Source organism: Kogia breviceps, chromosome 2 (genome assembly GCF_026419965.1).
Source record: "Kogia breviceps isolate mKogBre1 chromosome 2, mKogBre1 haplotype 1, whole genome shotgun sequence".
Lineage (NCBI taxonomy): Eukaryota > Metazoa > Chordata > Mammalia > Artiodactyla > Physeteridae > Kogia > Kogia breviceps.
In genome coordinates this window covers 130,527,164-130,547,297 of record NC_081311.1, presented here as the reverse complement: position 1 = coordinate 130,547,297, position 20,134 = coordinate 130,527,164, and the positions used below count along the sequence as shown (strand labels likewise).

The following is a 20,134-nucleotide window of genomic DNA, read 5'->3' as shown; positions in this document are numbered from 1 at the left end:
CACCAGGAAGCATTTCTGGATAAGCATTTCTGGAGGCTTCAGTAATTTGTTGTCATGTTTTGTTTTTTTTCCCCCCTCTCTTTCTCACTTTAAATAAATATACACCTTTATATCCAATTTATTTCCCATTTGCATTCCTTTTCTTTTTTTTAATTTTTTTTATTTTTTTATTTTTATTTTTTTTGCATTCCTTTTCTTAAACAGGTTCCCCCAAATGATACAATCTTCAGGCCCTACCCAATCTGGATTCATCCCAGAATGGTATAATTAAATCTTCACCATAATCCTGAAAAGTGGATATTATCACTATTTCACAGACTAGAAACTAAAGTGCCGAGAGATACATGCTATCCCCAAGGACATACAATAGGACTAGACTCAGATACTGGTACACCAGTATTCATAGCAGCATTATTCACAATAGTCAAAAGGTGAAAACACCCCAAATGTCCAGTGACAGATGAATGATAGATAAAATGTGGTATATCCACACAATGGAATATTGTTCAGCCTTAAAAAGGAATGGAATTCTGCTACATGCTACAATGTAGATAAACCTTGAAAACATTAAGCTAAGGGAAATAAGACAAAAAAGGCTTCATTGTATGATTCCACTTATATGAGGTACCTAGAACACTCAAATTCATAGAGACAGAAAATAGAATGAACGGTAGTTTCCGGGGGCTAGGGGGTGGGGGAAATGGGAAGTTATTGCTTAATGAATACAGAGCTTTGGTTTGGAATGATGAAAACTTTCTGGAGATGGACAGTGAAGGTTGCACAACAATGTAAATGTACTTGATGCCAATGAATGATACACCTGAAAACAGGTATAATGATAAATTGTATGTTATGTATATTTTATCAAATTTTAAAAAGTAAACTCCAGACTAGAATGTAAGTCCCAGGCCACAAAAAAGTTCTCTAGCACTTAGCATGTTGTGGGCATTACACACTAAGGTGACAGGAAACTGTGACACATCCTTCTTTAAAAGAATTTTTCTGAAGATCTTGAAATGTGAAATGAAGGTATCCACTTCCAGATTCTGTGCCCCCGAGTTACACACATCTGAGGTCAGCCATAGCATCCTGTGAACGGCCCGCCATGCAGTGTATCTCACACACACAGTTACAGCAGTGCCAGACACAAAGGGATAGCATTCATTTCTATGTTTCCTTTCAGCTACTCACTATGAAATGCTTCATAGAAAGACAACTGGAGGGAGACTTGTCACTGGTACTTGAAAGAAAGCCGGTAACATAGCAAGGCCATCCCAAGAGCTGGCAGTCATTACTAGGGTCCCTACGGTTCAAATTGGCTCCCAGCCAGGTTTACTCAGTGTTTACTCTCCCAGGAGTGTTTTCAGGTGCCCTGGGGCTGGCCCAGCTGACCCTAGATGGTTATTCTCTGATGTGAATGATGGGCTGGGTCCGGGAGAGACCCAAGCCAAATACAGTGAGTCAGATGGGTTCCTGAGGTCAGGGTTCCACTGAAGACAATCTCAGAAGCAAAAGGCAGCTGAAGAGTGGAGTGCAGGCGACGTTGCTTCCCTGGGCTGTGTGGTGCTCTGCTATTCCACCCACACCTCAGCTCTGACATCCTGAAGAGAGTCAGGCCCCCAGATGGAGTCAGAGTCCCTGGCGGGGGCTCTGAGGATAGTAGGATTCTATCCTATGGGCCCAAGCAGCCTGTCTGAAAATCTAAATGGTGTGACTTAGGATCTCTCGATTTTAAAAAATACAGAGACACCCTCAACAACCCATAAGCAATGGGAATTTGTTCTAAGAATACACATTGTTCCAAGAGACAAGATCCTGGGGAAACCCAGGAAGGGCCGGGCCTCAGAAAGATCCAATCTGGAAGGGTATTTGGGATCATGGCAGCTGTCGGCCTGGGCCGTGTTCCTTCCCCTCGGCAAAGTAAGTTTGTGGGTTTAACTCTAGTGTTTTCCATTCATGTGGCTCAGGGGCCCTTCTCGACTGCTTTGACTAGTGATACTCTCAACCCACCCCCTTGTCTACTCATTATAGTTTTCCTCTGCCTTGGGCTTCTGTCTCCTCGTAGCTGCCAATTCTTCCTAATATGGACTCACTCCAGAGGCATCACTTTTCCTTCCACCTGAGGTCCTCTCTCTGCCAGCTTCAGCTCCCATTATTGAACCCCAGTTTTAGTCTGTTATTTCCTAGTTTAAATTCCGTGTATATACAGAAACAGAGGTAATTAATCTGGTTGGCTTGGCTAAGGGGACAGAGTTTTCATTCGGGAGGGTTTATGCAGTGCTGGCCAGTTTATGGAACAAGTAGGCTCCCTGCACCCCCAGGGACGTGGATGGGTACTTTCCAAGAGAGGGCACCAGGCACCACATCTTCAGGAAGCAAGAATACTTCCCCTGCGCCTAATAGCCTGGTACGGATTCTCCACAGTGGTGCCAAGATAGAAACAGAGTGGATGGAGGTTTTCTTGTAGGCGTTGTTCTACTTTGTATGTTTTCTTAAATTCTGCCCCTGTCCTCCACCCTGCATTTTAAGTCTTTACTCAGTTTCCTCACAACCCAAGCAGGGGACGTCTTTCCTCTCTCCTAACTGCATTGTGTGTCCTCTAAAAACATTTATTCATTTACACATCTGTTTACTCAATATTCGTGGAGTAGCTGCTTTGGCACAGGTAAAATACTAGACAGCCAAGACATAAAATTTATCCATTTACCTGATGAATATTAATTGACTACTTACAAAGTCTGGCATTATGCTACTTGCTGGGAATATAAAGATAACTGAGACACAGTCCCTGCCTGAGACATAGTAAAGAATTCAATAAATACTTGTTGAATAAATCAATGCCTTAAAGAACTTCACAGTCTACTGGGGGAGAGAGGCAAGGATTTTGGCAATTACAAGCAGATTGGAAAGGGCCATCCTGGGGAAAATCCACAGGAAGGGAGGCCTGGCAAGACCTAAAAGTTCTCCCAAAGGGCATTGATGTCTGTGCTGAGACCTGGACAGTGAGTTGAGTCAGCCAAGTGAGAAAAATAAGGGGGAAGCACATGCCTGCAGACAGCACAAATGGTGTGTGCTCAGCCTTGGAGGCAGGGGAGGGAGTGAGCATCGCGGGGGCTGTGACTGAGGACAGATAGTAAATAAAGCAGCACAACTAGGATTTTAGGGCTGGGGTGGAAGTCTGTACGTAGGCTGGCAAAATAACACACCCTGCCTACCCCTCTTTCCTCTTGATCCCAGATTTATCATTTTTTATAGCCCTTAGGACAGCCTGATTTTAAGAATCTGTTCCCCAGCCTAGAATATGTGCTTCACAGGCCAAGAGCTTGGCTTTGTTCACTGACGTATCCTCTGCTTCTAGAACAATACTTAGCGCAAAGTAGATGCTCAATAAATATTTATTGAATAATGGATGAATGAATGAATAAATGAATGACAGCTAATACAGGATACCAGTATTAACCAGAGGTAATATGAGGGACACAGATATCTGTGCCTTAATCTTTCTTCTTCAAGGTAAATCAACTGATTTCATATAACTGTATTTTTCTCCCCAAAGGTATCCTCCCAAGTCTTTAATAATTCTGGTTTCTTTCTGAAGGATTCTTGCCATGTTCTTGCAGATTCCTGTGTATGATGGAGTTCAAAATTGAACATAGCTTTCTGAGAAGAACCTGAGCAGACTATAATTAGTTTTCTCTCTTCACAAGTTCCACATGCTTGCCTAGAAATATACTTTTAAAAGATAATCTCTCAGGACATAAGCAAGCCACAGAGAAGCCTGTCTAAGGTCAAGCAGTTTGTAGAGTAACAAAATAAATATTTGTTTGCAGTATCTGCAAACCCCAAGCACTGTCTGGAATATATTAGGAAAAATTCATAATCAAACTCCTGAAATTAGCCATAGATTGTTATATTTTAAATGTGTCACTTTTCTGTTCAACAAATAAGTATCTTCTATGTGCCAAGTAGTGAGCTGGGAGCAGGGACTGTACATGAGAAAGAGAACTTGGTCGCTATGCAGAGGAGAGGGATTCAGAATCTTGGGCACCATTGTTTCTGTTTCCACTGTTATTGTTTGAGAATAATTTTGAAATATTATATTTTGTCTAATAATGCATTTAAATAGGAATTTTATACTTAGGAAAAATATCTTTCATCCAACTTAACAAACAAGGGAACACAGTATTTTGCTTTCCCTAGACTGCCTTCTAAATTATAAAATAATGATTTTTATTTTTCAGAGTTCATCTCAATTCTCTGAAAGGATTTAACAATGGAACATAAAAATCTCAGGTATTTTCCTTTAGCTCATTTTTTAAACCCTCCTTATACATAACTTACATATTTGTGTTTTATTTCTCATCTTTATTGTTTACATTAAATTATAATTATTTTAGAAACAACTTTAGATCCTATTTCAATTGCTCTTTTGACATTTCATCGATCAATATTTTACTAAAGGTGTCAACTTTCTCTAGGGTGCAGAGAGACTAATAGAATTTACACAAAAATTTCTACTGAATGAATTTTCCCCACCTTCTTGGTGATTGTACACCTGCCTTCCTTATAAGGAGAACAAGGAAGTAAATCATGCTGAAGTTGCTCTTAAGCACAGCTTTTCTTCTTTACCTGTTCAGGTAGCTTCTGTTTTCATTTCAGTCTTAATGAAAACTTTTTTATTTACATCTCAAGTTTCTTTTCAAAGCAGTGTAAGTAGTACTTACAATTTTACACTTCGAGAAAGAAAGACTTTTAACGATGTTCAGCTTTAGTCTTGTAATGTTGAAGGTAATTCATTTTTTACTCTGTCTGCACAGCGAGAACTGAAACGGATGGGGATTGAACTGCTTTGCCTGTTCTTTCTATTTCTAGGAAGGAATGATCACGTACAAGGTAAGACGTTAGTTCTCCAATATATTGCTTTCGTACTGTGCTTGACAAACCTGTTGTGTGATTCAGAAACTAGATCAGAAGTCATTTTTTATTTGATCTGTTCAATTGCTCTTTTGCCATTGAACGAACACTTTAACAAATTACAGGCAGACGCAAGGCTGTTCCCACAGCTAATGCTCCGGGCTTAAGATAAATAAATACAAAGGTTGCGTGGGCAGCTTAATGAGAGAATTAAACAGCACTAATGCACAAGAGGACTTCTTAACACTCTTGTGACAACCATTTTGGTAACTTTTCTAGCTACCTTATCGTACAACAGGGCCTTCCACTTGAGAGTGATAACCTTGAGAGAGAAAAAGGACTTAGTTTTTAAATAAATATACAGTACATTTAAGCATTCTTTAATGGGTGCCAATAATTTTTGAAAAGTTAAAGGGGGATGATACTGAATGCGGACGATAAATATGATGATCCTGTATTTGTGAATGTTGAGATATTTTCCTATTTTAAGAAAAAAGAGAATGATTATTTTTGGCTACTAAGACATGCCTATTTTCAACGTGATAGATGTAAAATATGAACTTTACTATGGATTGCTCACATTTTGAGGGCTGATCTTTGAAGACTGAAAAATGAACTTTGGTATTGTTTTGTTCAAGTACTTTAAGAGCCGTAGATCTCATGAATGGAGTGGCGGAGAGTGTGCTGAATCCCTTGTGTCTTGCTGGGTTTAAAAACAGGTGGCTGTGCCATGGGGGATGCAGAGACCTGTGAGGACTGCTTACTCATTGGACCTCAGTGTGCCTGGTGTTCTCAGGAGGTAAAACAAATGACCTCAGCCTGTTGGTAAAAAGTGCACTTACATTCACGTAATTCCATCCCTGAGTGTTCTGATAGCTTCCTGCTTTCTCTAGGGTTATAGAAGTAAAACAGATCAGGAAGCATTTGTGATTCCAAGTGTCCTTCGTGTGATTACATTCAAAAGCAATTTGAGGACGGAGTGAATGTCAAATTATTCTGAAGTATAAGTAACTCAAGATTCTTTATTTAACCTGATGCCTCCTCTGATTTTAAAGCCATTTCTAATTGCTTACATGTAAAATGCTGAGGCTCTGGGTAACCAGAGATCATGAAGTTGATAATTTTCAAACATACATTTGATTTCAATATCATAGTTATATTCCATCTGTGGACCAGCATCCTTTCTGAATCATTACTAGGATCTGAGGGAAGTGTTCTAGGCTTGGGGTAAACTTTACTGTTCAGACATTATCCAGTTCTTTTAAAAACTACATGAGCTTGGTGACTCTGTACCACACTGATGACAAAACCCGAAACTGACATTCCTTAACAAAACATTCCAAAACAAAACTATGTGAAGGTAGCAGAAGGGGATTGGGGAATGCATAACAAGCCATCCAGAATCAGTGTCTCCTGTGACATGACTGGGCAATCTAAATGATTCCTGGTAAGAAGGAGCTGCCTTAGCTCTTTCTGGAATGAAAGCAGTTCTCTGCTGAATCTCATAAAGAGAATCTAAACACAAATCCAACCATATGAATGCCAAGTTCAGCAAGAATTGAGTAGCCTGTTCAAGGAGAACAAACCTGGTCGCCTAACTCAGATCCAGGCTGTCACTGTTAAAACCCACATTTCGGTTACATGTGTCCGTGGAGGGGCTCCCAGACCAGAGCACAGACACAGTTCACATTCCTGCTATCGCCTCTGCTGAGGGGGCTCAAGCAGAAGGGCAGACAGTTATGCCATTTGGAGCTCACGTGTCTAAAGAATGTTTGGGAATATACAAAGAGGGAAAACCCCACACTTTTTGACATTGACTCTCTGAAGAAGTCAATGTTAGTTTCATGATAGAGACATAAAACAACAAATCAGTCTAACAAAATGCCCATCTCTAGAATTTTCACTTACGTGCTTCTTTAGCACTTATTGAAGAGAGGCTTTTAAGTTACTATGGATAGCTTTGCTGTGGATAATACTCTGCAGTCAAAGTTTCATCAAATTTGAAGGCCAGATTATTCTGAGAAGTCACTCACTGATATAACTAATAGTAGAAGTAGTGATATCAGTAGAGACAGATGGAGCAAAAAGTAAATTAGGCTTCTGTTTAGAGCAGATAGAAAATAGGTTCCAGGGTTAACACTGCCTCTGACCTTTTGGCAGACAGAGTGATTACAGGTGGTAGCAGTGACACTGTGTTAAGAAGGATTCTGAGGTCTTGTCAAGCCATGGTTTGCTTTGGATGCATCATGGGAAGTTACAGAATTTGCTACCCCTCTCTAAGGCCTCAAATATACACAGGCCTTGCTGATATACTCAAAAAATCAATTTCAGAAGAAATGTAACTTTCTTAGTTGGTGAAACAGCAAGAGTGGCTTAGAATTCTGAATGGGAAAAACAATATGAGCTTTGTTTGCTTCTCTCCAAGTATGAGAATCAACGGGCCTCAAGTTCAACCTTGCCCAGAGCCTCACCTGCTCTAGAGCAGCCGTGGCTATTAGGTGAGATAGGTATTTATCTCTTAACTGCATCTCTCTGTTCTGGGTGTTCCAGGGTTGGATGGCCACATTTCTGCCTGAAAACACTTCATCTCACTGCCTCCAGATACCCAGGTGGATCAGAGGGGAACTGGGAAACTTCCGAGTCCTACACAGAAAAGCAGTCTTTTACACAATTTCTCTTTCACTTCCCTTCCCCACAACCAAATGTTGGAGAAATTTCTAAAAGACCTTAAACTGGAACACTTTAAGACCCTGAGTTTAAAGTCCCCAAGAGGTCAACTTTAGTGAAATAATACTATAATAGAAGGGTAAATATATCCATAAATTAAACTGGGACAGAGAGTAGATAGGGAGATGTCACAGTCTTTGCCCTTTAGGAAGCCACAGAAAAAGCTCTTTGTCACTGGATTTGGTAATAGACACCCTGAGAGTCTGGACAGTCCCGAGATTCCACAAACCTACAGGTTATCCTGAACAGATAATTCACACGATGATGTCAACTCTATGACCCAGCTATTTCAAGGATCTGGTCACAGCACAGGAGACGTTGTAAAGGAGTGAGCATTTAAAAAAAAAAAAAGAAAGAAAGAAAAGAAAAGAAAAGAAAACACCTGTTAAGTGATTTCACTTGAATATAATTCAAGGAAACTCCAATTTTACTCAGAATTTTACTGGCAGAATTCTCTGGTTATTCTGCTATAACTTTAGATCTACAATCAATGTCAGGCATGTGGGGATATGGTATACTATGACAAGATGCCTAACTAGAAAGCAAGCAAAAAGTAATCATAAGAAATGTCTTCTTTTTTGTCTTTATTGGTTTTCTTTTCTTTTTTAGAATTTTACCCATCTATCTGGAGTTGGAGAAAGGTGTGATACTCCAGCAAATCTTTTAGCTAAAGGATGTCAACTAACCTTCATCGAAAACCCTGTCTCCCAAGTAGAAATACTTATAAATAAGCCTCTCAGTGTAGGCAGACAGAAAAATAGTTCCAGCATCGTTCAGATTGCCCCTCAAAACTTGGCTCTTAAACTGAGACCAGGTATGTTATGATTTATACAATCACTGGCTTGTGTAAATAAATCTAACATTACATGTACTAATACTGCTATTCCATTAATGCACCTTGTACCATATTACATATCATTGTTTGTGATGACTCAGATTTCCCATTCTTAAGGAAATAGAGAGTTGCTAGGCTAACACTTTTCTTTATTCACATTGGTCACTTTGCACTCCAAAAGTGTTACCAAAAAGAGCCTTATCTAATAGTAACCATCTGAATTACTCAAATGTTGCTAAGGCTTACCTCACATTTCTTCAAGAGTTGTAATGTAGCTTTAAACTCCTCTTTATTTTCTTCTCCTTTTCTAAACACACACACACACACACACACACACACACACACACACACACACACAATTCAGCTTATCTTCCATCTAAATGGATGCTAGTTCTCCAAGGAGATATAAAGTATCCTAACTTTCATCTCCTTCAGTTACTCTAAATTCACTGCTGAAAGATTTTCATGGGTTTGTTCATTTAAAAACTTTACCACACAGTGTATGAAATTGTAGGTATCTTCAGTAAGTTCTTATTGAAATGAAATAGCCAGTGATTGCCTAGTCACAAAGAAGTCTCCATGTGTTTTTATGATTTGCTTTTCTTGCGCGGGTGTTGCAGGCAGTGAACAGACTCTGCAAGTTCAAGTTCGCCAGACGGAGGATTACCCAGTGGACTTGTATTACCTCATGGACCTCTCAGCCTCCATGGACGATGACCTCAACACAATCAAAGAGCTAGGCTCCCTGCTTTCCAAGGAGATGTCTAAATTAACTAGCAACTTTAGACTGGGCTTCGGCTCTTTTGTAGAAAAACCCATCTCCCCTTTTGTGAAAACAACACCAGAAGAAATTGCCAACCCTTGCAGGTAAGTAAACGATTTTCTGGCATCTTTGAACACTGATATCCTGTAGAGCTGGCCCTGCTCTGAGCTGCAGGAGCTTGCTAAGTGGCTGGCAGTTCCCTCCCATCTGGTTGGATCTCTGCAGCTCTCAGTTGCCTGGGTTTTCAGAGCCAAGGGGAAGTCAACTTAATACCTGGTTCTAGCCTGGGTCCTCACAGCATCTGCAGCATCTGTCTCACTGTGGAGGTCAGTCTGTGACAAATTTGGCTTTGTGCTCTGCAGACAAGTGGACCAAGTCTTTCACTGCAGGTTCCACTGGCCTGAGCCCTTCCCCAGCCCCTCAGAGGCCTTCTATCCTCAATGACCACCACTCCCTGAGGCTATTTGACAGTAACCCACACTTTCTCAGAGTACATGTCTCCACTCCAATGATTGCTGCCAAAATAACAGCTTTTGTAGCTACCTCTGATATACTTTGGGAAATGTGAATTTCTCTTATTGCTTGGAAAAGCCCTTTGTAGCCTTCACTGTTGTCAAATTCATTAGGAAATTAGGCAATGACTCCATTATAATATGCTCTGATCGGCTACTAAAACGAGGTATTATCCAGGTGATGGTCAAGGGCAAGTTGCTTTGAGATGACTTACCTGTACATGTCAATGACATGGTCAAAATAAAATTATTTGATATCCTTCTATTGAAAAACAGCTTCCATTTGCTCTGTGCCAGACCCTATGCTAAAGATTTTACATAGATGACCTCATTCAATCTTCATAATAACTTCAGGTCAAAGCAGGCTTCATCATCCCTATACTCAGAGGAAGTAACAGAGGCTCTGAGAGGTTAGTAATTTGCCTGAGGCCACCTGACTAATCAGTGATCTGTACCAAGATCCGGCTGATCCAAAGCCAAGCCCTTTACTCCTATAAATATAGTATATGTGAAATGGCTTTCCAAACATATATTGACTTTGAACACTACTATACACCCAAGGAATCAATCTCTATAGAAGACAGTTTTTATAGTATCATTTTAAGACATTTCAATGCGGTTCCCAACTAGAATCTGACAGTCAAAAATATTTTGACCTTGAAAAGAATTCATCACTGATTGCAACTCTTAGGAATTGTGTTTGGTTGCAAATATCAGAGATAATATCTGTTCCCAATCCCCCTTCTTGAGGTATAATTGACAGGTACTAAAATACACACAGCAGAAATGTTCAGTTTCATGAGTTTTGACAGTTGAATATACCAATGTAAGCACCACTTAAAACATGACATAGAACATTTCCATCACCACAGAAAGTTTCCTTATGCCCCATTACAGTCAGTTCTGCTTCCCCAGAGGCAACCACTTTCTGATTTCTATCAGTTAGATTGGTTTTGCCTATTCTTGGATTTCATATGAATGGAAAAAATGGTATATACCTTTTGTGCTTGGCTCTTTTGCTCAACATAATGTTTTTGAGATTCTTCCCTGATTTTGTGTTTACCAGGAGTTTGTTCCTTTTTGTTTTAAGTAATAGTCCCTTGTATGAATTTATTATACTACACTTTATTTATTCATCTATTGATGGACATTTGGATTGTTTCCCAATTTCTGGTGATCATGAAAAAATACTGCTATGATCATTTGCATATAAGTCTTTGTGTGGGTGTATGTTTTTGTTTCTCTTGGGTAGATACCTAGAATTAGAATTGCTGAATTGTATGATAAGTATAGTTTTAATTTTTTAAAGAAACTATCAAATTGTTTTCCAAAGTGGATGTACCATTCTGCATTTCCATCAGCAATGTGTAAGGGTTCCATTTATTTCAAATCCTTGTTAATACTTGGTAACTTCAGTCTTTTTAGTTTTAACCATTCTAATAGGTGTGTATCTCATTGTAGCTTTACTTTTCATTTCCCTAATGACAACTGATGTTGAACATCTTTTCATGTATTTTTTTCCCATTCTCATATCTTATTTTGTGAAGTATCTTTTCAAATCTTTTTCCTATTTCTAAAAATTAGATTCTCTTCTTAATATTGTATTGTATAGGTTCTTTGTATATTTGGACAAAAGTTATTTGTCAAATATATTTTGCCGATATCTCCTCCCAGGCAGTGGATTGTATTTTTATTTTTCTATCAATGTCTTTGGTCAAGCAAGTTTTTAATTTTGATGAAGTCCAATTAATCAATTTTTAATTTTATGATTAGTGTATTTTTTTGTCCTGAGACATCTTTGCCTATCCTAACGTCTCAAAGATTCCTCCTCTGTTTTCTTCTAGAAGCTTTGTGGTTGAAGCTTTTACACTTAGGTCTATGATCTCAAATTAGTGTTTCTATTTGGAAAGAGGAAAAAGTCTAGGTTTATCTTTTGTCTACATGCAAGTATCCAATTGTTTCAGCACTATTTGTTAAGCAGGATTTTCCTTTCCCCATTGAATTATCTTGAAGCCTTTGTTAAAAAGCAATTGACTGTATGTGTGTCTAATTCTGGACATTTTGTTCTGTTCCATTGATCCATTGAATACACCCATGTTACCAGGTACCCATTCATCTACTCACTCATAATGTCACCTTAGGGAAACTGCTTCACTTCTCAGAGCTTTAGCTTGGAATAACAATACCAATCACACAGAGGGGTTGTAAGGAGTGGGTGAGATAATGAAAGGAAGAATTTGATATTGGGCTTGACCATGAAGCACTCAGTAGGAGGTAGCTACTATCAACACCAACAGAGTGGGGTAAAGGGAGGCCAGAGCACTGCCCAAGTTTCGGTGAACGGGAACCCAAAGGAGGATCACATATCTGAGCTCTTGAAAGGTCAGCGTCTTCCTATTTCATAGAGGTTTTTCTCTTATTCTTGTTGGCAAAATTTACCATTAGCTAAAGTTATAAATAATGAGTTCTTTTTTGCTGCAACATTATATTTTTTCCTTTCTAATCACGTCCTTAATTCTCCCAGTTTCTCTGTCCAGATTCCACTCTCCACACATTTACACACCAAGAACCCAAACACCAAACACAGAAGTCAATCCTTTGATCAATCCAAACCTTATAATTATGGAATAAAATGTTCTTTAGTACAAAGGCAATGAGGGGTAAGAGAAAAGACCATGGCGCTTTCCAGACCTGGGGTTAGATCATAACCTTGGAGCTCCCACCTCTTCATTTATAAATGAGGATAATAATATTCACTTCCTGGGCTAATCATGAGAGCTGAATAGTCTCAGAACATAACAGACTTTCAAAACCAGTTTTAATTTTTTTTCTCTCATTAACACTTATTTTCTCTAGTTATATTTGTCTAATGGTTCTCACACTTTTAGATCTCAGGACTCTCTTACACTCTTAAAAATTAAGACCTCCAAAAAAGCTTTATATCTACCAAGATTCAGTGTCTTAGAATGTAAAACTAAGAAAATATAAAAGTAATTATTTATCAATTTATTTAATAATGACAATGAAAAATACACTGCATATTACTATAATAACACAGCTTTAGGAAAAATAACTACATTTTCCAAAACAGAACAAAAGTTAACAAGATGAGTGGCACTGTTTTACATTTTTACAAATCTCTTAAAATATCTGATTTAAAAGAAGACAACTGGATTCTCATACCTGCTTCTCCATTTAATCTGTTGTAATATTTTGTTTTTGTTGAATTCCATGAAGAAAGTCAAACTTCACACAGATATATAGCTGGAAAAGGGAGAAGCAGTTAATAGATTTTTCCAATAACTGTAGACGTTCTTCTTTGATATTACATTCAAACTGTACAAGAGGTAAATTTATTTTCAATGTGGAATCTGAAAAAATATCAATGAACTTCATATTTTGTTACATTAAAAACCATTGGTCTGTTTTGCACTTTGAATTGCTCTCTTACTGGTGTGTGTGTGTGTGTGTGTGTGTGTGTGTGTGTGTGTGCATGCGTGTGGTTTTGTAATATAATGCTTTGGTCATTTGGAAAATGAAGTTTCAGTGAGTTATGCAGATCTTCCAAATTTCATGATATAATATCTAAAAAAATCATATTTGTTAATATCATCATTAATCCCATCAGATAAATCTTGAAGTATCGGGAAGCCGTTAAGCCATGGCTGGCAGATGATAATTTTCTGAAGTTCTAATTTTCTAGTTACTTCAGATTTCATCATTGGCAACAAATACTGATAGTCGTTTTCCTGGAAGTAGCAGGCTTACTTTCTTCATTTTTAAGAACATATCTGCCAAAAACTGAAGTTGGAATCATAGTTTGGCTTTCAGGTCAAATGATTTTTCCATAAAATAGGCCAGTTCAGTTCAAACAATCTCAAGTGTTTTTCCACTATAAACATGTATTTCAATGTGCAGCAGTAATGCTGTATACATATTCCCCATGTGGTCACACAGAAATATTTTTTTAAAAACATGTGTATCCAAGGGTGTAGACTTAATAAAATTAATATCTTTTACCGCTTCATCAAGGACAATCAAGTGAAACTAGCATTAAAAAAAAAATTATAAGGAATACTAGGCAGTTTGGTGCCACTGCCTTGATCTGTGCTAAGGCACCAGCAGTTTTATTCACCACTGCTTTGCATCATCGGTGAAAATGTCAACAGTGAAAAAGACGAATAACATCTCTTTTTATTATGAAAAACGTTTGACCTGAAAAACTCTCTGAAAAGGTCTCAGGGACATCTGTGGGTCTGCACACCACACTTTTAAAACCTCAGTTTTAACCTAGTCTCTAGTGCTTTTTGAAGTAGCTTGCTTTCTTTATCTTCGTCAGACGGAAAGTCACTAAAAATTCGTTTCACCACGTAGGAAAACTAAATGGTTTACGTTTTTGAAAGAAGTTACTCTTATGCTGCTGTCTAAGAAACATCAAGAAAAACCATATTTTCTCCATTTTCCTATTTGTAATGAATTGTAATATGCATTTAAAAATATTTAACAGCACAAAGATAAAATTTTCTCCATCGAACATTTTGAGGGATTTTTTTAACATCATTTCACATTTGATTTGGTGTGTTGTTTTGTTTTTGAAGACATGAACAGTGAGGAATTCATTGCAGTTTTGCAAAAGAGATAACTGAACCATGAAATGCTTAGATTTCCTATATGTACACACACAAAAAATATGAGTATATAATATAATTTTTAATAACAAGCCCAAGTGAGAATACAGACAAAAGGAAGAAAATTGAAATCATTTCTAATCCCACTCAAAAAAGATGGTGTTAACCTTTTAGTATATATCATTATAGTCTTATTTTATGAATTTTATTTAAAGTTTTAATAAAAATATAAGTAGCACTTTTATTTATATTGTGTTTTACAATTTTAAATTTGAATGCATTTTAAATGCAAATCTATTGTTGTCTAGGGACTCAAAATCAAGTTATTCAGCAATGAGTAGCTCCTTCAATTTCTGTCTTAGAAAATAACAAGCAAATATAAGCATTTGTTAGAGGAAGAACTCTGACCAAAATAGGCAGCCTCCACTCAAAATTTTCTGGTGTGACTCAGCTCTGACATTCTGCTTTGCTTTAGCTACATTCATCTCCCAGCACATGAATATGTTTATTGAATTAAATAAATGTATTCCCCTTTCCAAAAGGTTAGAGTTCTAGTAAGAATTACATAGCAAATAACTCTAACCAACAAAAATGCAAATTTCTTACCGAAAGATAGGAATACTAGTTTTCTGGCTTCAGAAGATGCTCAAATGCCATTTTGGTATACTGTGAAGCAACACCCCCAAATAAAAGATTAAACAAAAAATTTCCAAGACTAGTTGGGCTCCAGGGACAATGGTATACGTCACACAGTTATATACTTTTTATAAAATACTTTAAATGTAATTTTTACAACAACCTTGTGAAGTAACTATTATTATCACCCTCATTTTATAGATGAGGACACTGAGGTCCGGGGTAAGTAACTTGCCCAAAGATAGATAACTACTTAGTCTTTTTATTCTAAATCTAATGCATTTTCTTCTACCCTGTAGCTGCTTTAAATACTACAGAAGCAATGAAGACAAATGCTACATTATTATCATTTAATAGGTTAACTTTTTTTTTTAATTCCTCATTTCACATTTCAAAATACATTCATATTTGAAGGTGGGAAGAAATCGACTACATAAAAAGTTTTAAGGTATATATCCAAAAACACTGTAAACAAAATTTAAAAACAAACTACACAGACAAAAGTTTAATACTATTTAGAGATAGAGTTCTTAAAATCATTAGAAAATAAAAAATACCCCATTAAGGAAATGGGACATCTCAGACTGTACCATTCAGTGCTGGGCACCTTTAACCCCCCCTTGTTCTGAAATCTGAGGATGCATCAGATTATGACCTACTTTTTGTGAAAATCTACTGACAGGAAGTAAATGATTATCCTTGCAGACACCAGCATTCTGGTTCTGGCAGAGCTTCATTTCTCAGTGTAAACAAATCCAGTCATTCTGACTTATATATATATATATATAGTTGATTCTCATCATTTACGGAAGACTTGTTCTGTAAATTCTCCTCAACAACTGCATTAGAGAATGATGAGCATTTCTCCTAGGGGAGACACAGGGTTAGGTTCCTACAAGTCTCTGGTCACATTTCACCAACTGAGCAATACATAACTTAGTTTTCTGTGTGTTTCTATTTAAAGACATCTTATTTAATATATATTGTTGATTTATTAATGTTGAAATCACAGCCAATAGCACTATAACTCATGCCAGAATAAAGTTTAGCTAACATGTGTATTTTCCCCATAAGACACATCACAGTGTCCTGCACGTAATACCAGACAGCACTTCAGCACTACACTTGGGGGCCACTCTAAACAGCAAAATCACCCAAAAAGCACAAAAATGCAAAAAAAAAAAAAAAAAAACCTATGGCACCAGATAGACCACAAAAAGGACATTTGTTTACAGTACGAGAGCTGGAACAAGAAGGCTGTATTATTTGACCTCAGCTGGAAACATATATATCATATCAGGTGACTCAACTTTTTTTTTTGGCTGTGTTGGGTCTTCGTTACTGTGCGCAGGCTTTCTCTAGTTGCAGCAAGCAGGAGCTATTCTTCCTTGCGGTGCACGGGCTTCTCATTGCTGTGGCTTCTCCTGTTGCGGAGAACGGGCTCTAGACACATGGGCCTCAGTAGCTGTGCCCCATGGGCTCTAGAGCACAGGCTCAGTAGTTGTGGCGCACGGGCCTGGTTGCTCCGCGACATGTGGGATCTTCCTGGACCAGGGCTCGAACCCATGTCCCAGTCAGATTCTTAACCACTGTGCCATCAGGGAAGCCGACTCAACTTTTTTGTCACTCTGTGCACATACACGAATGACAGAGAAAGTACTGAAAGGACTGATTTGGGGGTTACAAATACAGTTCAGCAATATGGATTTTCAAAGATATGGAATCTGTAAATAATGAGAATTGACTGTATACCTCAGGCAGATGAATATGGTGAAAAAGAGCCTACTCCTCAAAGATGCGTCAGCTCCTTGTATGCTGACATGACAGGCTGTTGAACTTGCATAGATGCTCACCTAAGTCAACCAGCTCTCCTCGGAAGCATACCACAGCCTCACCGGGGGCTACTCCTTTTTGTCTCTGTGCTTCTACACCCATGTTTCTCAAACTTTGGAATGCATCAGGAAGACTTGGCTCAACACAGGTCTCTGAGTCCACACCTAACATTTCTGATTCAGCAGGTCCGGAGTCATACACCAGATTTTGCATTTATAACAAGTTCCCATGTGATGCTCACGTGGCTGGTCCAGGGACCACACTTTGAGGATCTCTGCTCTATGTTATTATCTCTACTTTACAAAGGAAAACCTAAAGCTCAGAAGGGTTGAGTAACTTGCCCAAAGTCTCATGCACAGCTACTAGCTGGCTTTCAGAATAAAATGTGGCTGATTCAGGATTAGCAATTTCTGTTCTACTGTGATGTCTCTAGGGCAGATCTCATCCTAACATGGCATTTTCCTCCCAGGTAAACTGTTTTTAATGGTGGTTTTACCCCAGGCTTGTCCACAATAGTCTGTTCTATCACAATAAAGTCGGGCTCTAGAATCAAGAGCCTTGCTCTGATTTTCAGGCCCTGGGCAGGCAGGACTGAGCAGAGGACGAAGTAGACAGGTTCCTCTCTCAGTCTTGCTACAGGGAGACTCATCCTTGAGGACCGTTTAAGCTATCAAAATACAAAGGAATTGTTGTCATCATGTAAACTTAATGGTGGATTTTGTTTGAGAGGAAATAGAAGGTAGTGATTACACACACACACACACACACACACACACACGGGGAGTCTGATCACCTGATTATCTGTTTTCTGTGTTTGAACCAATGCAAGACACACAGCAAGCTCTAAGTGTTAGCTAATGGGGCCAATTTGGAAGGGCTGGGTGGGAGATGATGAAAACCACCTTAACAGTGAGACTCACAGCCAAGTTATGGAGTCGGGCACTTTAGAAAAATGCATCTTCATTGAAGGAAATGCTGTTAGGCTATTAAACTCATTCATTGTGTGTTGTATCATATTTCAAGAACATTTTACATCTTCCTTTTGCAGTAGTATTCCATACATTTGTTTACCTACATTTGGATTCAAGCACATTTTGCCGTTGACAAATGATGCGGAAAGATTCAATGAAATTGTGAAGAATCAGAAAATTTCTGCTAATATTGACACCCCAGAAGGTGGATTTGATGCAATTATGCAAGCTGCTGTATGTAAGGTATGCTGAGGGGAGCAGTGTTTCATTCTGTTAACACAATTTTCATCTCTTGTGAACAAATCTCCTTTGAAAAGCTTAGCTAACTTTATCTTTCCTTTAGTCACCGTATTTCTACAACAGATACTTAAAATTTTTGTCCATTTTTAAATTCCATCATGTTGAAATGGGGACAATTTTTTATGCCTAATATTCAAATAGTCTAATAACATTGTAGTACTGTTGGGAAAAATTGGTTAAAAGAATAATCATGTATGATTAATTTTCAAAGATCCAAATCATATTCATTAGCTTTTGAATTAACCATGGTAAAAAAAAAAGAAAAAAACAAAGACAGCAATTAACGAAAAAAAGTTTAAAATGCTCTGATTCAGAATAAACATCTACATATGATCAGATATCTATTGTTTCGAACAACAAAATAAGCATCAGAAGCCACAGTGTCTCTACAACAATGCAAGAATACCTCTCCTCCCTGACAATCAGACCCATATCCATGGGAACAATTCTCCTGTCTTCAGATGACAGTCTTCATGGAAAATATCAGGAAACAGATAGGGCCGAAGGTCCTAGAACGTGGGAGGGCCAAAGTATTAAGGAAGGAAGGAAAAAGGTAAGGTACCATGGGGCAGCTACGATGAGCTTCTGTCCAACTAGTTCCTTGACTAATCTTAATTAAAGGGGAGAGCTCTGCAAAGAGACAGAAAACAGGCCATCTTAATTAGCAGTACTCTACAGTCATACTTTGATAAGCAGTTTTTATCCTTGTATTACGTTTATAATTTTTGGATGATATCAGTAGAAAGAAATAGGTGCCTACAGGTTGGGTGAAATTTTAATAAAACAGGCTTACTTCGGGTCCATTCTGCATTGCATTCTTACTAGCTCTGCTTCAGCTTGGATTGGGGATAATCTAGGACCTCCCTCACTCCCTTCTGTCATTTTTCTGGTAAACTGAAAACTGGACAGTAAAAATAATTAACTGTGTAAATGTCAAGATCAACTGGATACTGATTGTAGTGAAACCATTTTTTCTGAAGCATAAATCATCTGAAAATGTAATCCAGGATAAAACAAAGGTCACAGAATTTCATGTTTTTAATATGTTAATATTACCAACTCACAATAGATGAAAAAGTCTAAAATAGATTGAGCAGCAATGTATATTTTAATAATCTGAATGTGTCCAAGCATAACTGATCCACTCTCAATAAACGTCTGCCCCTCTCCCATACAAACCAAATGCTTCTTTCTCACCGTAGGAAAAAATTGGCTGGCGTAATGACTCCCTCCATCTCCTGGTCTTCGTGAGCGATGCCGATTCTCATTTTGGAATGGACAGCAAACTGGCAGGCATCGTCATTCCTAACGATGGGCTCTGTCACTTGGACAGCAAGAATGAATACTCCATGTCAACAGTCTTGGTGTGTAACCCACGCTCTACACTGTTTTCAGGGCTACGAGTAGGTGAATGGAGCAACAATTGCTGTAATACATAGCAGAGTAACCCACCCTTGGTAGAAGCAGTGCACATTTTCTGACTTGAGATTAACACACTGGCCTTTCTCAATCCTCATCGCCCTTAGAGGTTCCCTCAAGAGCACAGATGGGTGGTGGGGATGTGTGATAAGTTCAGATTTGCTATAGTTTGAATGATCCCAGAACCTCCCCAATTTTTCAAAGAGCCCGAGGCCAGCAAAATGTAATACAGTCAGCTCATTCTGTTTGAACCATAGCCCTGGAAAGGAAGGCTCAGACCAGAACAGTGCCACCTAGGAGTTGTTTTAAATGATGGTCCCAGAGTCATGCTGCCTCAATAATTCCATGTTTTCATGGACCCTGGGACTCCCTGGGAAACCACTGGTCAGGTGCTGCTTGGCTGGTGCTTATTAAATTTGGCTTATTTTTGTCATTTAAAAAATGCTCATGACATTCAAAGAAAAAAAAAAAAACACTTGACTTTTGTAAAACAAGGTAAAAATTTCAGAGCTCTTTTGATGTACATGATCTCATTTGAGCCTCACCAGAACCCTATGTGTCTAATTGTTTCCCTTGAACAGACCATGAGGCTGCCA

The 20,134-nt window shown here is 38.3% G+C and overlaps 1 protein-coding gene across 1 annotated transcript in view; it reads left to right on the top strand.

Moving 5' to 3' along the window:
• Positions 1-4,601: 4,601 nt before the first annotated feature.
• ITGB6 (integrin subunit beta 6) overlaps positions 4,602-20,134 on the top strand; it is a 72,988-nt gene continuing 57,455 nt past the window's right edge. Inside the window, exons 1-7 of the mRNA XM_067027519.1 lie at positions 4,602-4,709; positions 4,818-4,893; positions 5,634-5,713; positions 8,251-8,455; positions 9,097-9,343; positions 17,897-18,062; positions 19,322-19,483. Of these exons, the coding sequence (XP_066883620.1) occupies positions 4,665-4,709; positions 4,818-4,893; positions 5,634-5,713; positions 8,251-8,455; positions 9,097-9,343; positions 17,897-18,062; positions 19,322-19,483 (981 nt within the window). The 5' untranslated portion in view covers positions 4,602-4,664. The remainder of the gene's footprint in view (positions 4,710-4,817; positions 4,894-5,633; positions 5,714-8,250; positions 8,456-9,096; positions 9,344-17,896; positions 18,063-19,321; positions 19,484-20,134) is intronic.